Source organism: Gossypium hirsutum, chromosome A06, assembly GCF_007990345.1.
Source record: "Gossypium hirsutum isolate 1008001.06 chromosome A06, Gossypium_hirsutum_v2.1, whole genome shotgun sequence".
Taxonomy (NCBI): Eukaryota; Viridiplantae; Streptophyta; class Magnoliopsida; order Malvales; family Malvaceae; genus Gossypium; species Gossypium hirsutum.
Genome location: NC_053429.1, coordinates 1,906,413 through 1,921,304, shown reverse-complemented (window position 1 = coordinate 1,921,304; position 14,892 = coordinate 1,906,413). Strand labels below are relative to the sequence as shown.

Here is a 14,892-nt window from a genome sequence, read left to right as displayed (position 1 = left end):
AATTTTAAAAATATGATAGGCAAATGTCCAAGTGATTAAAATGTTAAATTACTAAAATTGTGGACTTGCATGTCAAATGGCCCACTTTTAACATTAGTGGATGGTAATGATGTTATGATTTTGGCATTATGTGTATATCATATTTAGTAAATAATATTTAATAGTTTATAATTTGAAAACATGAATTAAATAAAAAAGAATGGTGATAAAAACAAAGAAACTTTTCTCTTTGTTTTCTCTTATTGCCGTAACTAAGCAAGAAAGAAAGGAAAGAACACCAAAGGCACTCGGTTACTTGGTGTTGGGAATTAAGGTGAGATTTCATGTATTTTATTTTTAATTTTTGCAAAATGTTGTTAATTTTGAAGCTCACAATATGACCCATATGTTAATTTTTGTGAATTTATTTCATAAAGCATTCGGTCATGGCTTCAAGGATTAGATTGTGAATGTTTTGATGATAAGTGTTTATGGATGAGGATAGACTAATTAAATTTGCTATGAGGGGCAAGTTTGAGTAAAATTTCATTCGGTTATTAAAGTGTAAAGTAAGGTTGTGCCAAGTTCTTGGAAATTATATTTTAAATGTTAGATTGTAATTATACGGATGCCGAATGAGGAATTGAATGGGGAGTTGAACTAAATTATTGTTTATTAAAATATTGATGCATTCGGCCGTGAATTTACAATATGTTATAAATTGAGTGTTAATTGCCTTGATGAATAAAAAGGTGGTTAAATGAGTGCATGTGGTTTTTGGAATTTTGTTAAGTGAGGTTATAGGTGATTAAAATGAGCAAATTGTATGCGGCAATTAAAGTGAAGTATGAAACTTGTGCTTAATTGTGGAATGCTATAATTAAATTGCTAATATATGTTTATATATTTGCCGAATTTGAATTAAGGTGAAAGACGAGGTAAAGAATGAGTTTGAGTTGAAAATTTATAATTGTAATTAAATTGATAGCATATATTTATATATTAGCCGAATATGTGCTAAAATGAGAAATGAAATGAAGGATTAAGTTTGAATATTTATTTGAGTGGTCTCAAGTATTGAAGCAAGCCAATGGCAAAATCTAGTTAATGGAAAAAGATGACATTCGGCCAAGGAAGTTTTGTGATAGTATTTTTTTGGCTAAGGATGCTTTGTATGTTATGCATGATGTGTTTAATGTCTTGATGAACAAGTAGTCATTAAATGAGACTAAGCTTGTGAAATTATGAGTTTGGATGAATATATATATATGCATTCGACAATGTGTAAAATATTGATTGTTTTAAATGGTTCGTAGTTAAGTGGAAATGGAAGCTTGATAAAAAAAAATTCTGTTAAGAATGAGTAAGAGGTATGTGCATTCGGCCATTAAACATGTGCTTAATTGTTGATGAATGGTTGTAAAGAAAATACATATAGGTCAAATATAGCCTTGGATAAGAAGATTTTTATGTATTGAATTTGTAACATGGTTATGCCGATTGTGAACATGTGATAAAGAATTATTCAAATGGTTGTTTAAATAATATTCGGTTTATTAGTATATGTATAATTAGTTAAAGTGTAAACTTTGCATGTGTATTAAAGGTTTTTATGTGATATTCGGCCTTGGGAAATCTAAGCTTAAAAAGGTTTGAATGTTAATTGGGTTGTCTCTTTAATGGCCGAATGTGCTAAAAGCTAATGCATGATTTAGTTTAATCGATGTAATGATACAAATTATGATATTTACTTGTGGTTTTGAAGTATAAAAAATTTGTTAAGTTGATTAAGTGGTTGCCGAATGTGAAATTTAGGTAAGGAATTGTGTACAAATAATATTTGTATGGATAATTGGTTTAAAGGGGTCGGCATTATACATTGTTGATATGGTGTTATTAATGTAAAGCACTTTAGTATAGACGTATATACATATGGTCACTTAGAACGTATTGAGATGGCCGAATAAGGCTAATGATGAGTATGCTTTGATTTTCTATAATACTTAGTAATTTGTTTAAGGTGATTAGATATGTGTACGATTATTTTATATTGAGCTAAAAGTAGTTATATGGCCTATTAAATTTCTTGTGGTATTCGGCCATAACAAGCACAATGGGATTTTAATAAGTTAAATTTGTTTTAGATTAAGCTCAAGAGCTTAAGGAGCCTAATTCGGATAGGGGAAAAGCTAAACTAACCAAATAGCTGATCCGTAGTCGTTCGACGACATTCGAGGTAAGTCTCTAAGTAATTAAACCTATTTTGAGTTTTGATTAATGGATACTATTATAGAAATGGCTAAATTGAAAAATATGATGTGGCCATGATATGTTCTAAGGCCGAATGGAAAATTTTATGTATTTGAATCAATTTACTAATGTGATTTTGTACCTAAGACGAAATAAAATGACAAGGTGTAATATCTAGCTTAAGATCGAATGGCCAATGTGATGAATGTGAAAGTGTGTATTTGTGATAAGGCCGAATGGCCAATGTGATGAATGTGAAAGTGTGTATATGTGATAAGGCTGAATGGCCAATGTGATGAATGTGATAGTGCATACATGTGATAAGGCCGAATGTGAAATGTGATATATGTGTAAGTGAATATGTGATAAGGCCGAATGACCAATTGTGAAAAGTGTGCAATATTAAATATTTAATGAGGCCAAAGTTAGTAAAAATATAAATATTTATTAAATGAATTGTGCTGAGATTGTATCCGGGTTAGAGACCCGCTGGCTTCATGCTAGGATTGTATCCGGGTTTAAAGTCCCGCAGGCTTAATGCTGGTGAATTAAGTAAGATTATGATCTTGAATGTTCGTAGTGAGCTACCATCAAGTAAGTACTATACATTTAAGATGTTCAGATACATATTACCTCCTCATTTGTAAGTTTACCTCAAAGTGAATCACTAGCATTCAAGAAAAATGTATATGTGATTGATTATTTTATTGCGAAAATGAGGATGACCTAATCAGTCTTGGTATGCTTGTATAATGTAGTATATACTAAGCTTTCATGTATGTACTCGTGTACATTCGGCCAACGATTCGATGAATTATTAGTATTAAAGAACGATACATATGTGGGAATGATTATTATATCTTTGAATAAGGGAATAATCTATTCGGTCAATGGTTGTTAGTATGACAAAGTATTTGATTTAAATTTATCGTATGAGCTTTAAGTAAAGAAAAGTATGTGCTAAGATTTATATATGTAATTGTGCATATTCGGCCAAAAAGGCCTTATAAATTGAGAATAAATTATATTCGGCTAGATGTACAAATGCAAGGGAAGGATTGTATTTTGTCAACCTACGTATGTGTGATAAGGTTTATGTTTGGTTCTTTGCGTACCCATACTGTAATTCAATACATGCCACGTTGAAATACTCGAAAGTTTTGATGCGATTATGAAATAAGGAATTAAGTTTTATATATATATATTCATGTATGTGCATGAAACGAGTACGTTTGAGCAAGTGATTATGATTATTGAAAGAGTATATGTTATGCTAAATGAGTAGTGACTCTATGAATCTATTCATGATAGATTATGATATTACTATGTGCTTCTAAATATGGAAACTAAACGTGGTAAAAGTATTATGTTTTAGTTTGATTGATTGAATTAGAAGTAGATATGAGGTTTCTAGATGCGAAAGACTATGTGAATCAAATTTGGAAGAAATAGATAAACTATATATGCGTGCATGAGGTTTGAACTATTTGACGGAATGGTGAGATCTCTTGATATTGTTAAACGGGGTTTCTGCAAGGTCTAAGACGATGAGGCTTAGTAATGAAACGACAGTTAAAGATGTTCAGTACATTAAGTTGGCCAGGTATGTATCAGGTACTCGTATGTGATTTTCAATTCGGATTAGATCAAAAGTATACAAAGCGATGCATATGTGAATAAGTGTATGAATGCAAATGTGACCACAGTCCATTTGACTATGATACATTTGGCCAATGTGTTATGCCATAAGAATGTATTCGATTAAACTATAATAGAGGCATTTAGATTGGAGTGTAATTATGAGCTAAGTGTGCCTTGTGAGCATACGAATATTTGACCATTTTGGTCATTATCATGAAATAATTTGTGGTAACTAAATGATGTGGTTATTGAAATTATAGTTCGTTATGGAGCTCTAGATTGACTTCATTGATTAGAAAAATCGAGTGATAAATGATAATTGAATTTGATTCTGCAAAATTATCGTTTTACTTAAGACTTACTAAGCTTATGTAAGCTTACTCCGCTTGTCTTTTGTCTTTGTTTTATAGATTGTGGACTCTGATTACCAGCTCGGGGATCGTCAGCACTTCATCACACTATCTACTATTATGAAAACCTTGTGATTTGGATTTAGCTTATGGCATGTATAGGATATATTATATTAGAATGATATCATAACTATTGTTTATAAGCCATGCGAATATGGCATCCTTTGGAAGTCTACTTTTATAAGTTATAAGTTTGATCTTTGTTTGTGTTTAGAAATTTAATTAAATGAACAATCTTTATTCACGAAAAAGAAAAAAAAATGTTCAAAATTTTACTGTTTTGATCTGCTTCCAAATTTTCTGGTAACGCCTCGTCCTATTCCGGCGACGGTTACGGGATAGGGGTGTTACACCTTCCTTTACTTGAATATGTAAAAATAAAAGGTAAGTCTCAATATTTATAGGTGTCGAGTTAAAAGTATAGTCAAATCATCATAAAATCTATATCTTATACATTAAGAGAAAAGTATTACTATGTATAATGTGTAAGATCTTAACCCTCATGAGTGTCGAGTTTAAGGTAATGCCTTTTGATTGAGTTTGTTTGTTGGATTAACCGACTCATGTAATACAAGGAATAGGTTTTTTAGGGCCACTTCAACATACATGGGTGTCTAGTTTAAAGTATGGTTGGATCACTGTATAATTCATGTTTTGTATGTCAAGAAAAGTATTGCAAATTACAATGTGCTGAACCTTGATACTCATTGGTGTTGAGTTTATGGTATGTTGACAAGGGTATTAATTTGCACATTGAATATCGAGTTCTTATCTCATCCCATCGAAAACAAAGTCTCACATGTTTGCAAAAAGAACATTTCCCATTTATCATACTTGTTACATAAAGGACTTTATTTAGATGAGATGAAAATTCAATCAGCGAGCTGGTGAAGAGATATGTTGATATTATATTCTTATTCAATGTAAGTGATTATTTTTGTAACGAATATAATTGTATTTATTGCATATATTCGTGGTATTTGAGCACTATTTGTTATTTAAGACGCAAATGTCAATTATTTGTTTCCATATTGAGGAGTGGCAACATTCTTATTAGGTAAAAGATTTAAGTTAATGTAAGATATATCGAGTGACCCACAAAATCTCAATCGACTTCATATGATATATTTAAGGGAGCAAGATAAGCATTATTCGAACGAGCATAGACAATGGGTTTTGTTGTGAGACCAACTAGCTCAATGTTCCATTTATAGTGAAATTATCTAAGATGGTAATTTCCAAGCCTCTTGAAGCATATGTGCAATGATTTTTGCTGATGGATCAAGCACCTGAACAACCATATGTATATATTGAAAATCTAATTCAATTATGAAAGTATTTGAAAGTTTTTAAGTTGATATAATAGGAGAAGAAACGTGTTTCAGTATACTCAAATCTACGTCCTCTTACACTAACAACAATATCAATACTAATAAAATTAAAACTCAATCGGTCAGACAATTATATGTATTATATAACTGACATATGTATAAGTGATAAATGGAATGAAAATGGACAAGTCAGATTACCAAAATTGAATAAAATGAATGCATTGGTAAGTGGTGAGAAAGTAGCCATGTTTGTGAGGGTTGGGCTCTGTGGGGAAAGTTGAAAGGCAAGGCTTTTAAACTATTTGTTTTTAGTCAGTTTGGTCCTGTTTTTGCAGTAACCCACGTGAGGCTTCACCAATTTCAGAATGCATGCTATTATTATTGGTCAGTGAGGTTAGGTTTTGTTTCATTAAAAACCAATAATGGACCCCCCCCCAAAACCCTTTTTAGCAAAATGCCCATTTTATAACATAAATGCCTCTTTATAACATAACAATAAATTGCATAATAGTACCCCACATTTTGACTCAACAATTAATGCATGCATCTCTTGCTCAAGCACTTCATACAATTTGCACGTCAAGCACTTCATAATTGATTCTCAAACTCATGAGTTCCTTTTATTTTATTTTTTAAAAAAATTATAAGAGTAAATTACACTCAAGGTCATTAAACTATTGATAAGTTCACATTTTGATCATTCAGCTTTAAAAAATTACAAATTAATCACTGAATTATTCAAAAATTTTCATTTAAGTTATTGAACTATCTGAAAGTTTTTATATAAGTCAATACGATGTTAAGTTTATTTTTCTTGAAAATTTGGTTAGTAAGCTCCAAGCAACGATTCGATGATTAGTACATTAAATCTATACCCATCAATAAGTAGAAGAATATACTTTAGATCCAAATCAATTTGACAAACAGTGTCAAAAATCGAAGAAGAAAGTTATTTGAATTTTGGTTAGCATATTCGAGACATTTAAAGTTGTTTCATGAAAAGAACTTAATTGTAAAAGAGAAAGAGAGCTTCCAATTAGTGCAAGTTGTACAAAGAGAGAAAGTCATACAGCAGGGATTTTAACAGTTTAGTAATTTAAATGAAAAATTTCAAAATAATCCAATGATCAATTTATAACATTTTTAACATTAAGTGATTAAAACGTAAAATTTATTAATTGTTTAGCAACCCTAGATATAATTTATTCAATAAAAAATCTTTTAAATCTTTTTAAATCCTTCGAGTGATGAATAGTAGAATCTCAACCCGCTAATATGATTACACTTTAAAACCAGTAATGTACCCAACTCCTCTTTTTGGGCGAATGGCGATTTTATAACACAAAGGAGAGTTTCTAAGAACAATTGCACAATAATACCCCACATTTTGAGTCAATAATTAATGCATCCATCTGTTACACACGCACTTTCACATGTACTAAATTATGCAACATTCCGAGGGATATGAATGAAAAAAATTTGTAAAAATATATTTATAAAAAAATATTTAAAAACTAAACAAAATTATAGTTGGAATGAGGTTTTGAAAATTTTGATTTAGATTTATTTTAAGTTTAAATTATTTTAATAGATCTTAAGTTAATTTATAATATTATTCAATTAGAGATATATTTTTTTAAAAAAAGTTAAACTAATTTGCAAGTCTTTATGCTATTAATTAGAGGCATTTATTTATTATTTTAATTTAACTGAATTAACCGATCAAATTTAATTCGACTTGGTTAATCATTAAATAGTCCAATTTGATTAACAAAAGAATTTTTACAATATTTCACGACTAGATTAATTTAATTCGTTTAACGAAATTAATCAAAATTTGATCATTTTAACTACATATATAGAATTATTTATTAAAGAATTACTTCAACATGTTAATTTTGTTAAATTAAAGCGAAAACCGACCAAATTAATAAAAGTACAATTAATCGAATCAACTGATTAAACACCCCTACTTTCGAAAATAACATGATCTTTAATCTCGGGTTTTGGAAGCAATAAAAGTAAAATTCAACATTTTTAAAACACGATAGTTAATAAATTACTTATTGTTTTTTTTTAAATTACGTTAAAACACGATAAAACATTTTTTTAATATTCAACTTTACTGCTAATTATAATATTAACTATTTGCTTGAAAATTAAAACTAAACTGCTCACATTTTATAGTAGAGGTGAAATTACCTAGGAGATCACTGTATTATAAGGACCGTATCGAATTAACCCCTCTATTATTAAATGAATCAATTTAACCTCTATATCATTTAATGAACTCTTTTTATTTGAAATTAAATTGCAATTGGAAAAAAAATTCAAGATTTTTTTTTTACAGCAAATGTTAAATATGATTCAATTTAGACTTATTTGATTCTTTGTAATAATATAGGGACTAATTTGATACAATCTCTATAATACAGGGATCTCCCAAGTACTTTAACCATTTTAAAACAATAATGCAAATGAAACCACTTCTGAGTTTGCATCAAAACTACTTCTGAGTGGCTGAAGACATGAAGGATGAGGATGGCCGGTTGTTAAAACCGGCATAAAGAGATGAAAATATCCTCGCCTAATCATAAATCAGATAACTAAGACAGAATGGTCGACACAAGATTGTCAGCTTTCCGATGTTGTCCAAGGCATATAGTCTCTATACATCACCCTATATCTATTCCACGGTTGACATAAATATACAGCTGCGTAAGTCATAAGGTGACTAACTTGGTGGCTACGTTGTCGGTGAGTTACGTTTTTCGTTTTTGTAGAGAGAACATCAAAGCACTAGCATTACTTCCGACATCGACATAATCAAAATTGGGGTCGAGGTGAAGGGAATCAACAAGCTTATGATATATAAAAGACTGACCTCATTCTCCTTCGTCACTTAAATCGATAACTGCTGATTTTATTGTCCTTCAAATGCCGTATCTGTGAAGTAAGCAGTTATCCCCTTCAACTTGCCATTCAAAAAGTTTTTCTCGACCTAAGATCAAAGATATTCACCTTGAGCAACAAGAAACTAAAAGATTGAACAGCCGAAAATAAAGCTAGTGAACGATTACCCGTCTAAACTATTAAATATGATTATATATATAGCTTTGCAAAACTAGAATTGGAAAAGGAAACTGGGAATAATATGTACAAATCCTAATTAAAAACGGATTTGTGTATAAAGCACAAACCGGAAAATTAGTAAGTAGACAACCGAGGCTGTCAAGGATTGAACTTGCTCGCTAGAACAAAGACCTCAATTTTGATTACGTCAACTAATCACCTAAAATTTATGGGCCTGATTTATTCTTGCTAGAGATTATTGAGAAAGTTCGACCCTAAGAAACAACTGTAAACCGAACATCATAGCTCTAGTCAACATATCTAATGAACACATCAAGAATCTCCTATCTTACATCCCGTGGTAACCTACTAAGAGTATATATATCGATGAAGAGCACTAATGAATAAAATTTACAGTTACCTCTAATGACCAAGGAGGCTGTGCAGACAGGGACAATTCAGCCAATTGGTTAAGATCTACATTTCTAGGGAGAAACATGACAATTCTGCAGGAAATTTTCTTCGCAACGTTAAACAGGAAATATCTGCGGAAGAGTAATCAAAATGGAATTAAGACAACTATTAAGAGACGCCAAAAACAAAATTTAAATAAATGGGAAACATTTTAGTATCGGAAAATACAAGTACCCGTTATGTGGCCTCAGCATTGTCTTCAGGTCATATATCTCTACTTTAGCGTAATCAGGACCTCCCCAAGGAGGAGATAAGAAGACAGTGTCTGCCTACGGCACCAGATACGTGGTTGATAAAAGTTATAGAATCAAATAAAAAACCAAGACAAATACATCGAAAAAGACACCTATCAACACGAAACAAATACATGGATGTCAACAAGTTTGGTGAATGTACCCAAGAGGTTCCTCTATTATAGGGATCAGATCAAATTTGCCCTTTTATTATTAAATGGATCAATTTAGTCCCTGTACTATTATAAAGAACCCAATGAGGCCAAATTGGAATAGAGAACATTTACCGTTTAGAAAACATCATTTACTGTTTAACAGAAATAATATTTTTAAAGTTTTTATCATTCTGTAAATGAAATCTTTTGGTCAGAATTGAACTGCAAATGAAAAGAATAATTTTCAAGACATTTTTCACACGGTAAATGTTAACTCTATTACAATTTGGACTTATTTGATGCTTTTTAATAGTATAGGAATTAAATTGATCCATTTAATAATAAGACTAATTAGATCTAGTCCCTATAATACAGGGACCTACCAGGTGTTTTAACCCAAGAAATTACTAGTCAGCATCTTATTCAAAGTCTAATTATCTCTAATGTATCAAAAACTAAAAAGTTGCAAAGGATACCTATTGACATAAAAGTGTCGAGTTCAAACCTTGGGAAAGCATGGTTGGTTTACGGAATAGAATTACTTGCCATATAAAGTAAGAACCAAAACTATAATATGCAATAAGCTAAAATCGGTACCTTCAATTTAGGTGCTAGAGTGAAAAAATCTCCGGTTACAAAGTCTATTTGGTCATTGACGCCATAGACAGTTGCATTCTGGTATGCAAAATCTATCTTCTTTGGATCAATGTCGATAGCAATAACATGTGCACTCCTGAAGAATCACGTGTTACAAGAAAATAATGGAAATTAATATCACCAAACCGAGCAAAGGGGAAATAGAGTTTCGATAGTATTCACCTCTGGGCCAATTGAATGGCGTTCCCACCAACTCCAGTAAAAGAGTCGACTACAATGCCACTCCCGCAACGGGATGCATGATGCCTAGCTATAGACTCTGGAGTTACAGAAAACCACCCTTCCTCGTCCATTTTAATACCATCATCAAATCTGGAGAATAGTAGGTATCTCTGACACCAATATTTACCAATAATGGCGGAATGCTCCTCGGACATTCCTTGAAATTGAAGTTCTGTAAAAAGGAACAAAAACACAGTGAGTTAAAACGAGTTCATAGATAAAAAGGAAGGAGAACAAAAATTGCTGTATAAACCTTCATCATCCCGAGATAACTTCCTCTGAGATCGTTTTCTTGTTTTCTTTTTCCCTTTCCTAGTCACAGCCACAAGCTCAGTATCCACCTGATCTTTTGCTAAAGCAACAGTCTCTAGAACAATTTCGTCAGCATCAGATATTGTTTCAGTGGGTGTCTTGGTCACACTGCAAGAAAACTAAGACCTCAGCGACCCAGAATGGAAACAATTAAAGCTAGGAACTACTGATTTTGTATTTATATGGTTAGTTTACATATGCACATAAAACAAATTAGATGCTTCATATCTGCTATGAGAACCAAACTGTTTAAAGCATGTTTCCTCGGCCATTATCATGCAAAAGAAGCAGTGAAATCACAGTTTCAGAAAAACAACTGCAGACCTACATTAAACCTGAAACTTATGTGCGATAAAAGAAGGTAATAACCTGTCAAGATTGTCCTGGACATCTGATATTAATTCTGATGTAAGTTCACCATCACAAAAGTCACTAGTCTCACAATGTTCACCAGCAAGCTCAAAACTCTTGCTTACAGAAGGTATTGTCAAATTAGAAGCAGCAGCAAGTTCAGTCACGTTTGAAAGCTCATCAGATACCAGCTTCTCTAATCCACCATCTATGGATTTCTCAATGGAGTCAATAGCCACTTCATCTAGATTTTCCATTCCCGGGGGTGGATCCCACGTAGAAGCTTGAGTTTTGATATTATAAAAGTAGTTCCTTGAGTAGAAAGAGTCCCAATACACCCTCCAATCACCAAAATCACCACCATACGTATGGTCATTACAATCAGAATCAAGCCCTTCTGAATTTGTAGAAAATGACTTGGGAACAAGTAGCTGCTGAGTGCCATTACAAGTACAAACCTTCTCAACCTTTTCGTTCTCCATCAAGCTTCCATCTTCTTCGTTATTACAATGATCGATACCTGGTTCCATTAAGCAATATTCTTGTAAAAGTTCAGCACCTAAACTAGTTGAGCTCACCATATTTATATCATCATCCTTAGACACAACATCACTCTGCCATGCCAAGTTACATTCCCGAGCATCATTAGTCACAAGGTCAGAAATCCCATCGTTGTTTTGTTCCATCCCAACCAAGCTTGTTGAATCTTCTTGCTTATGATCAAGGCATAGGGATCCATCAACACCCACTGCAACATCATGATAAGATGATTCACAAAAAGAACTGCTCGAGTTATCATGAAAAATAGGAGATTCAATCTCCATCTCACTCACTTTGGAAAATTCCATCACTTCTTCAATATCTTTATGACGATTAGAATGCTTTGGACGTGTACCCTTCTTTCTGCTAACAGTCATTTTACTACTTGTCTGCCACAATATTAAAATCATCAATAAGCCTCTATAAAGAAGTACCGACCGACGTTCTACTTCAAAATAAGGTTCCTCTAATGTTACACAGCAAAACCAATAACCCAATTTCAAATTATTTAAGCATTGCTATTGCAGCAACTCAGAGATTGTGGATTCGAGCACGCTTAACTGCGTAATATCATCAAATTTAATTAGCTTCGGTTTACAGGTAGTTTAGAATTGTCAAAAAAAGAAGTACCGACCATCGTTCTACTTCAAAATAAGGTTCCTCTAATGTCACACGGCAAAACCAATAACCCAATTTTAAATTTATTCAAGTATTGCTATTGCAACAACTTGGAGGTTATGGATTCGAACACACTTAAGTGCGTAATATCATCAAATTTAATTAGTCGGGGTCTACGAGTAGTTTAGAAATTTGCCAAAAAAGAAGTTCCGACCATCGTTCTACTTCAAAATGAGGTTCCTCTAATGTTACACAGCAAAACCAAAAACCCAATTTCAAATTATTCAAGCATAGCTATTGCAGCAACTTGGAGCTTGTGGATTTGAGCACACTTAAGTGTGTAGTATCTTTTGGGTTTACGGTAGTTTAGAAAATTGTCAAAAAAGAAGTACCGACCATCGTTCTACTTCAAAAAAAGGTTCCTCTAATGTTTACACAGGAAACCAATAACCCAAATTTCAAATTATTCAAGCATTGCTATTGCAGCAACTCGGAGATTGTGGATTCTAGCACAATTAAGTACATAATATCATCAAATTTAATTAGTTCAGGTTTACAGGTAATTTAGAAAATCATCAAAAAAGGAAGTACTAGGGGGACTTTGAATTTACCTGCTTGTTGGTGTGGAAGGAAAGCGGAAGTCCCAAAGCATCCATTTCTTTAGCCAATTCAATATCCTCTACTGAACTACTGAAATCTGAACTAACATAAGAAGGCATTTGATCAATAAAATTACTGTATATATGCACGCCCTCATCCCAATTTTCACTACCAATACTTAAAATAAACAAAACTAAATCCAATATAGCTAAGGATAATAAAATGCAAAAAAAAATCACAAAACACTTGCCACAGCTCCCATGAGAAATGCTTGAGCAGTTCTTATCATTTTTTGTACATGATTTCTGCATTTAAACAATAACAAACACATTAAAGGGTAACCCTTCCCAAAAAATTCAAACGAAAAAAAAAATAGAGAAAAGAAAATTACAATGGTGTCGGATAATAAGAAAGAAAATTCCCGAATCTCCTTAGAACCATAATCCCTGCTTAGTGAACAAGTTGAAGTTAACTAAACTGTTAATCTTTCTACCGAAGTAGAATAAATTTGATCTAATTATTAGCTGAAAAAAAAAGATGGGTAAGAAAGGGAGAGAAATAAACCATAAGTGAACTTGAGTGAGCTTAAAGAGAGAACCCAAAGCTTTGATAGCTGGAGCGTCGCCTTGGTTTTCGATTGTGTCCATTTCGATGCCCAAAATCTCCGGCTTTTCTTACACGATGACAGCTTCTCCGGTTGGCTTTGAACTTTTATAGCACGCCAACTACTCCAATTACAATCTTAAAACGATTCTACGCTATATTTGTTGATAGGGTAAAGTACCTCGTAAGTCCGACTAGATGAAATCAGTTACATTTAATAATTAATTTAATTTTTATACGATTAAAAATAAATAAATATGCGATAATATTTCCTGTACGAATAATATCTTAAAAATATTTTTCATTTAAATTAAAATATTTCATCTATAAAATAAACAATTAAAAATATTAACTTTTTTAAATAATAAATATTATTTTTATTCTAATTTGACCTTATTTAATTATTTTTAATAATATAAAAATTAAATTAATTAATTCAATAATAATAAGACTAGTTTGATCAGATCCCACCCTCAAATACATTCACTCCATTTTTGATCTATAAAATAAATTATTAAAAATTTTATAAAATTATAAAATAAATATAAAATTTAGTTTAACCAATATTTAAATCCAATTCAATCAATCTATACCGTTTCATAAATCATCAATCTTTTACCTTGTTATGAACTAGTATACTAACCAACATCGATTTATACTTGCCTATTTTGAGCTCTTAATTATTTTCATTTATAGTTTTTTTCTTATTTGTTCTTGCATTTTCATTTAAGAAATTATTGTCTTGTTGAAACTGAATCTTTAAAAACAGAAAAGTGGTCAATTTTATTAATAGTTAATTAATTTTGATGAAATTTACCTTTTAAATTTGTCAAAAATTTATTTCTACACAAGTTAATACGAGTGTAAATATTTTTAAAAATATAAATGGCTTATTAGGGTGATTTGCATTGCAATGATCTGCTGCAATGAGAGCCGATCGAGGTCGCAAAAAGCTGAAGGGCAAGCAGTAGAGACCGAACTGTTTTGGATATCTATCAATTAATTATAAAAGAGTGAAACTCGAATTGAATAGTTTTTAATTAAATCCGATTTAATTTAATCATAAAAATTAACAAATCAAACCCACCAAAATTAAAAATAAACTGAATTCAAAATACCCGATCCGGCACTCAAATGACAAAAACCAAGATCATCCAACCTAAAACAAACTCAAGAGTTAATTATTTTTTGGAGCATAAACTTGGGGCAATGATTCGCACGTTCAAATTTGAACTTTTTGTTGAGCTAAATTAATTTCTTTAAGTTCAGCATTTATTCTCGTATCGAGATTTACATTTGATAATTATTCTAAAATTTTTTCAGTCCAAATTATTCACTAAAATTACAATTGCTTCCACATTGAGATTACTTTTTTTGTCCAATTTTTTTTCAAAGAAATATTGGGGACTAATTTGAACAAAGAAAAAGTCAAGCCTAATGTGAA

The 14,892-nt window shown here is 31.5% G+C and overlaps 1 protein-coding gene and 1 long non-coding RNA gene across 6 annotated transcripts; one reads left to right on the top strand and one right to left on the bottom strand.

Annotated features, from left to right (window-relative positions):
* The first annotated feature begins 256 nt into the window (after positions 1-256).
* LOC107952827 (uncharacterized) lies at positions 257-4,601 on the top strand. Its single transcript, XR_005928243.1, has 3 exons — positions 257-313; positions 2,124-2,215; positions 4,281-4,601. It is a non-coding gene; the product is annotated as an uncharacterized lncRNA (long non-coding RNA).
* A 3,576-nt stretch (positions 4,602-8,177) lies between these two features.
* On the bottom strand, positions 8,178-13,649 carry LOC107910222 (trimethylguanosine synthase). 5 transcript variants are annotated; one of them, XM_016838005.2, is made up of 11 exons: positions 13,410-13,649; positions 13,237-13,291; positions 13,096-13,150; positions 12,857-12,942; positions 11,106-12,016; positions 10,678-10,844; positions 10,365-10,596; positions 10,143-10,278; positions 9,332-9,426; positions 9,105-9,228; positions 8,178-8,612 (listed from the first exon to the last, which is right to left on the bottom strand). In XM_016838005.2, the coding sequence occupies exons 1-11, from the start codon at positions 13,490-13,492 to the stop codon at positions 8,535-8,537; spliced, it is 2,022 nt and encodes a 673-aa protein (XP_016693494.1). In that variant the 5' UTR covers positions 13,493-13,649; the 3' UTR covers positions 8,178-8,534. The 5 variants fall into 5 exon arrangements, 4 of the variants coding, with proteins under 4 accessions (XP_016693494.1, XP_016693495.1, XP_040970744.1 ...); XM_016838006.2 differs by having other exon boundaries at positions 9,105-9,189; XR_001687546.2 differs by having other exon boundaries at positions 8,495-8,612; positions 9,105-9,189; positions 9,332-9,422.
* Positions 13,650-14,892: the final 1,243 nt, after the last annotated feature.

Bases quoted from the DNA above. Each gene is read 5' to 3' on its own strand.
- LOC107910222 (XM_016838005.2), bottom strand. From the start codon at position 13,492: ATGGACACAATCGAAAACCAAGGCGACGCTCCAGCTATCAAAGCTTTG. The intron at 13,292-13,409 runs GTTTATTTCTCT...TTCACTAAGCAG, and splicing joins CTCACTCAAGTTCACTTATG to GGATTATGGTTCTAAGGAGA. The intron at 12,017-12,856 runs GTAAATTCAAAG...ATATTGTGGCAG, and splicing joins CCTTCCACACCAACAAGCAG to ACAAGTAGTAAAATGACTGT.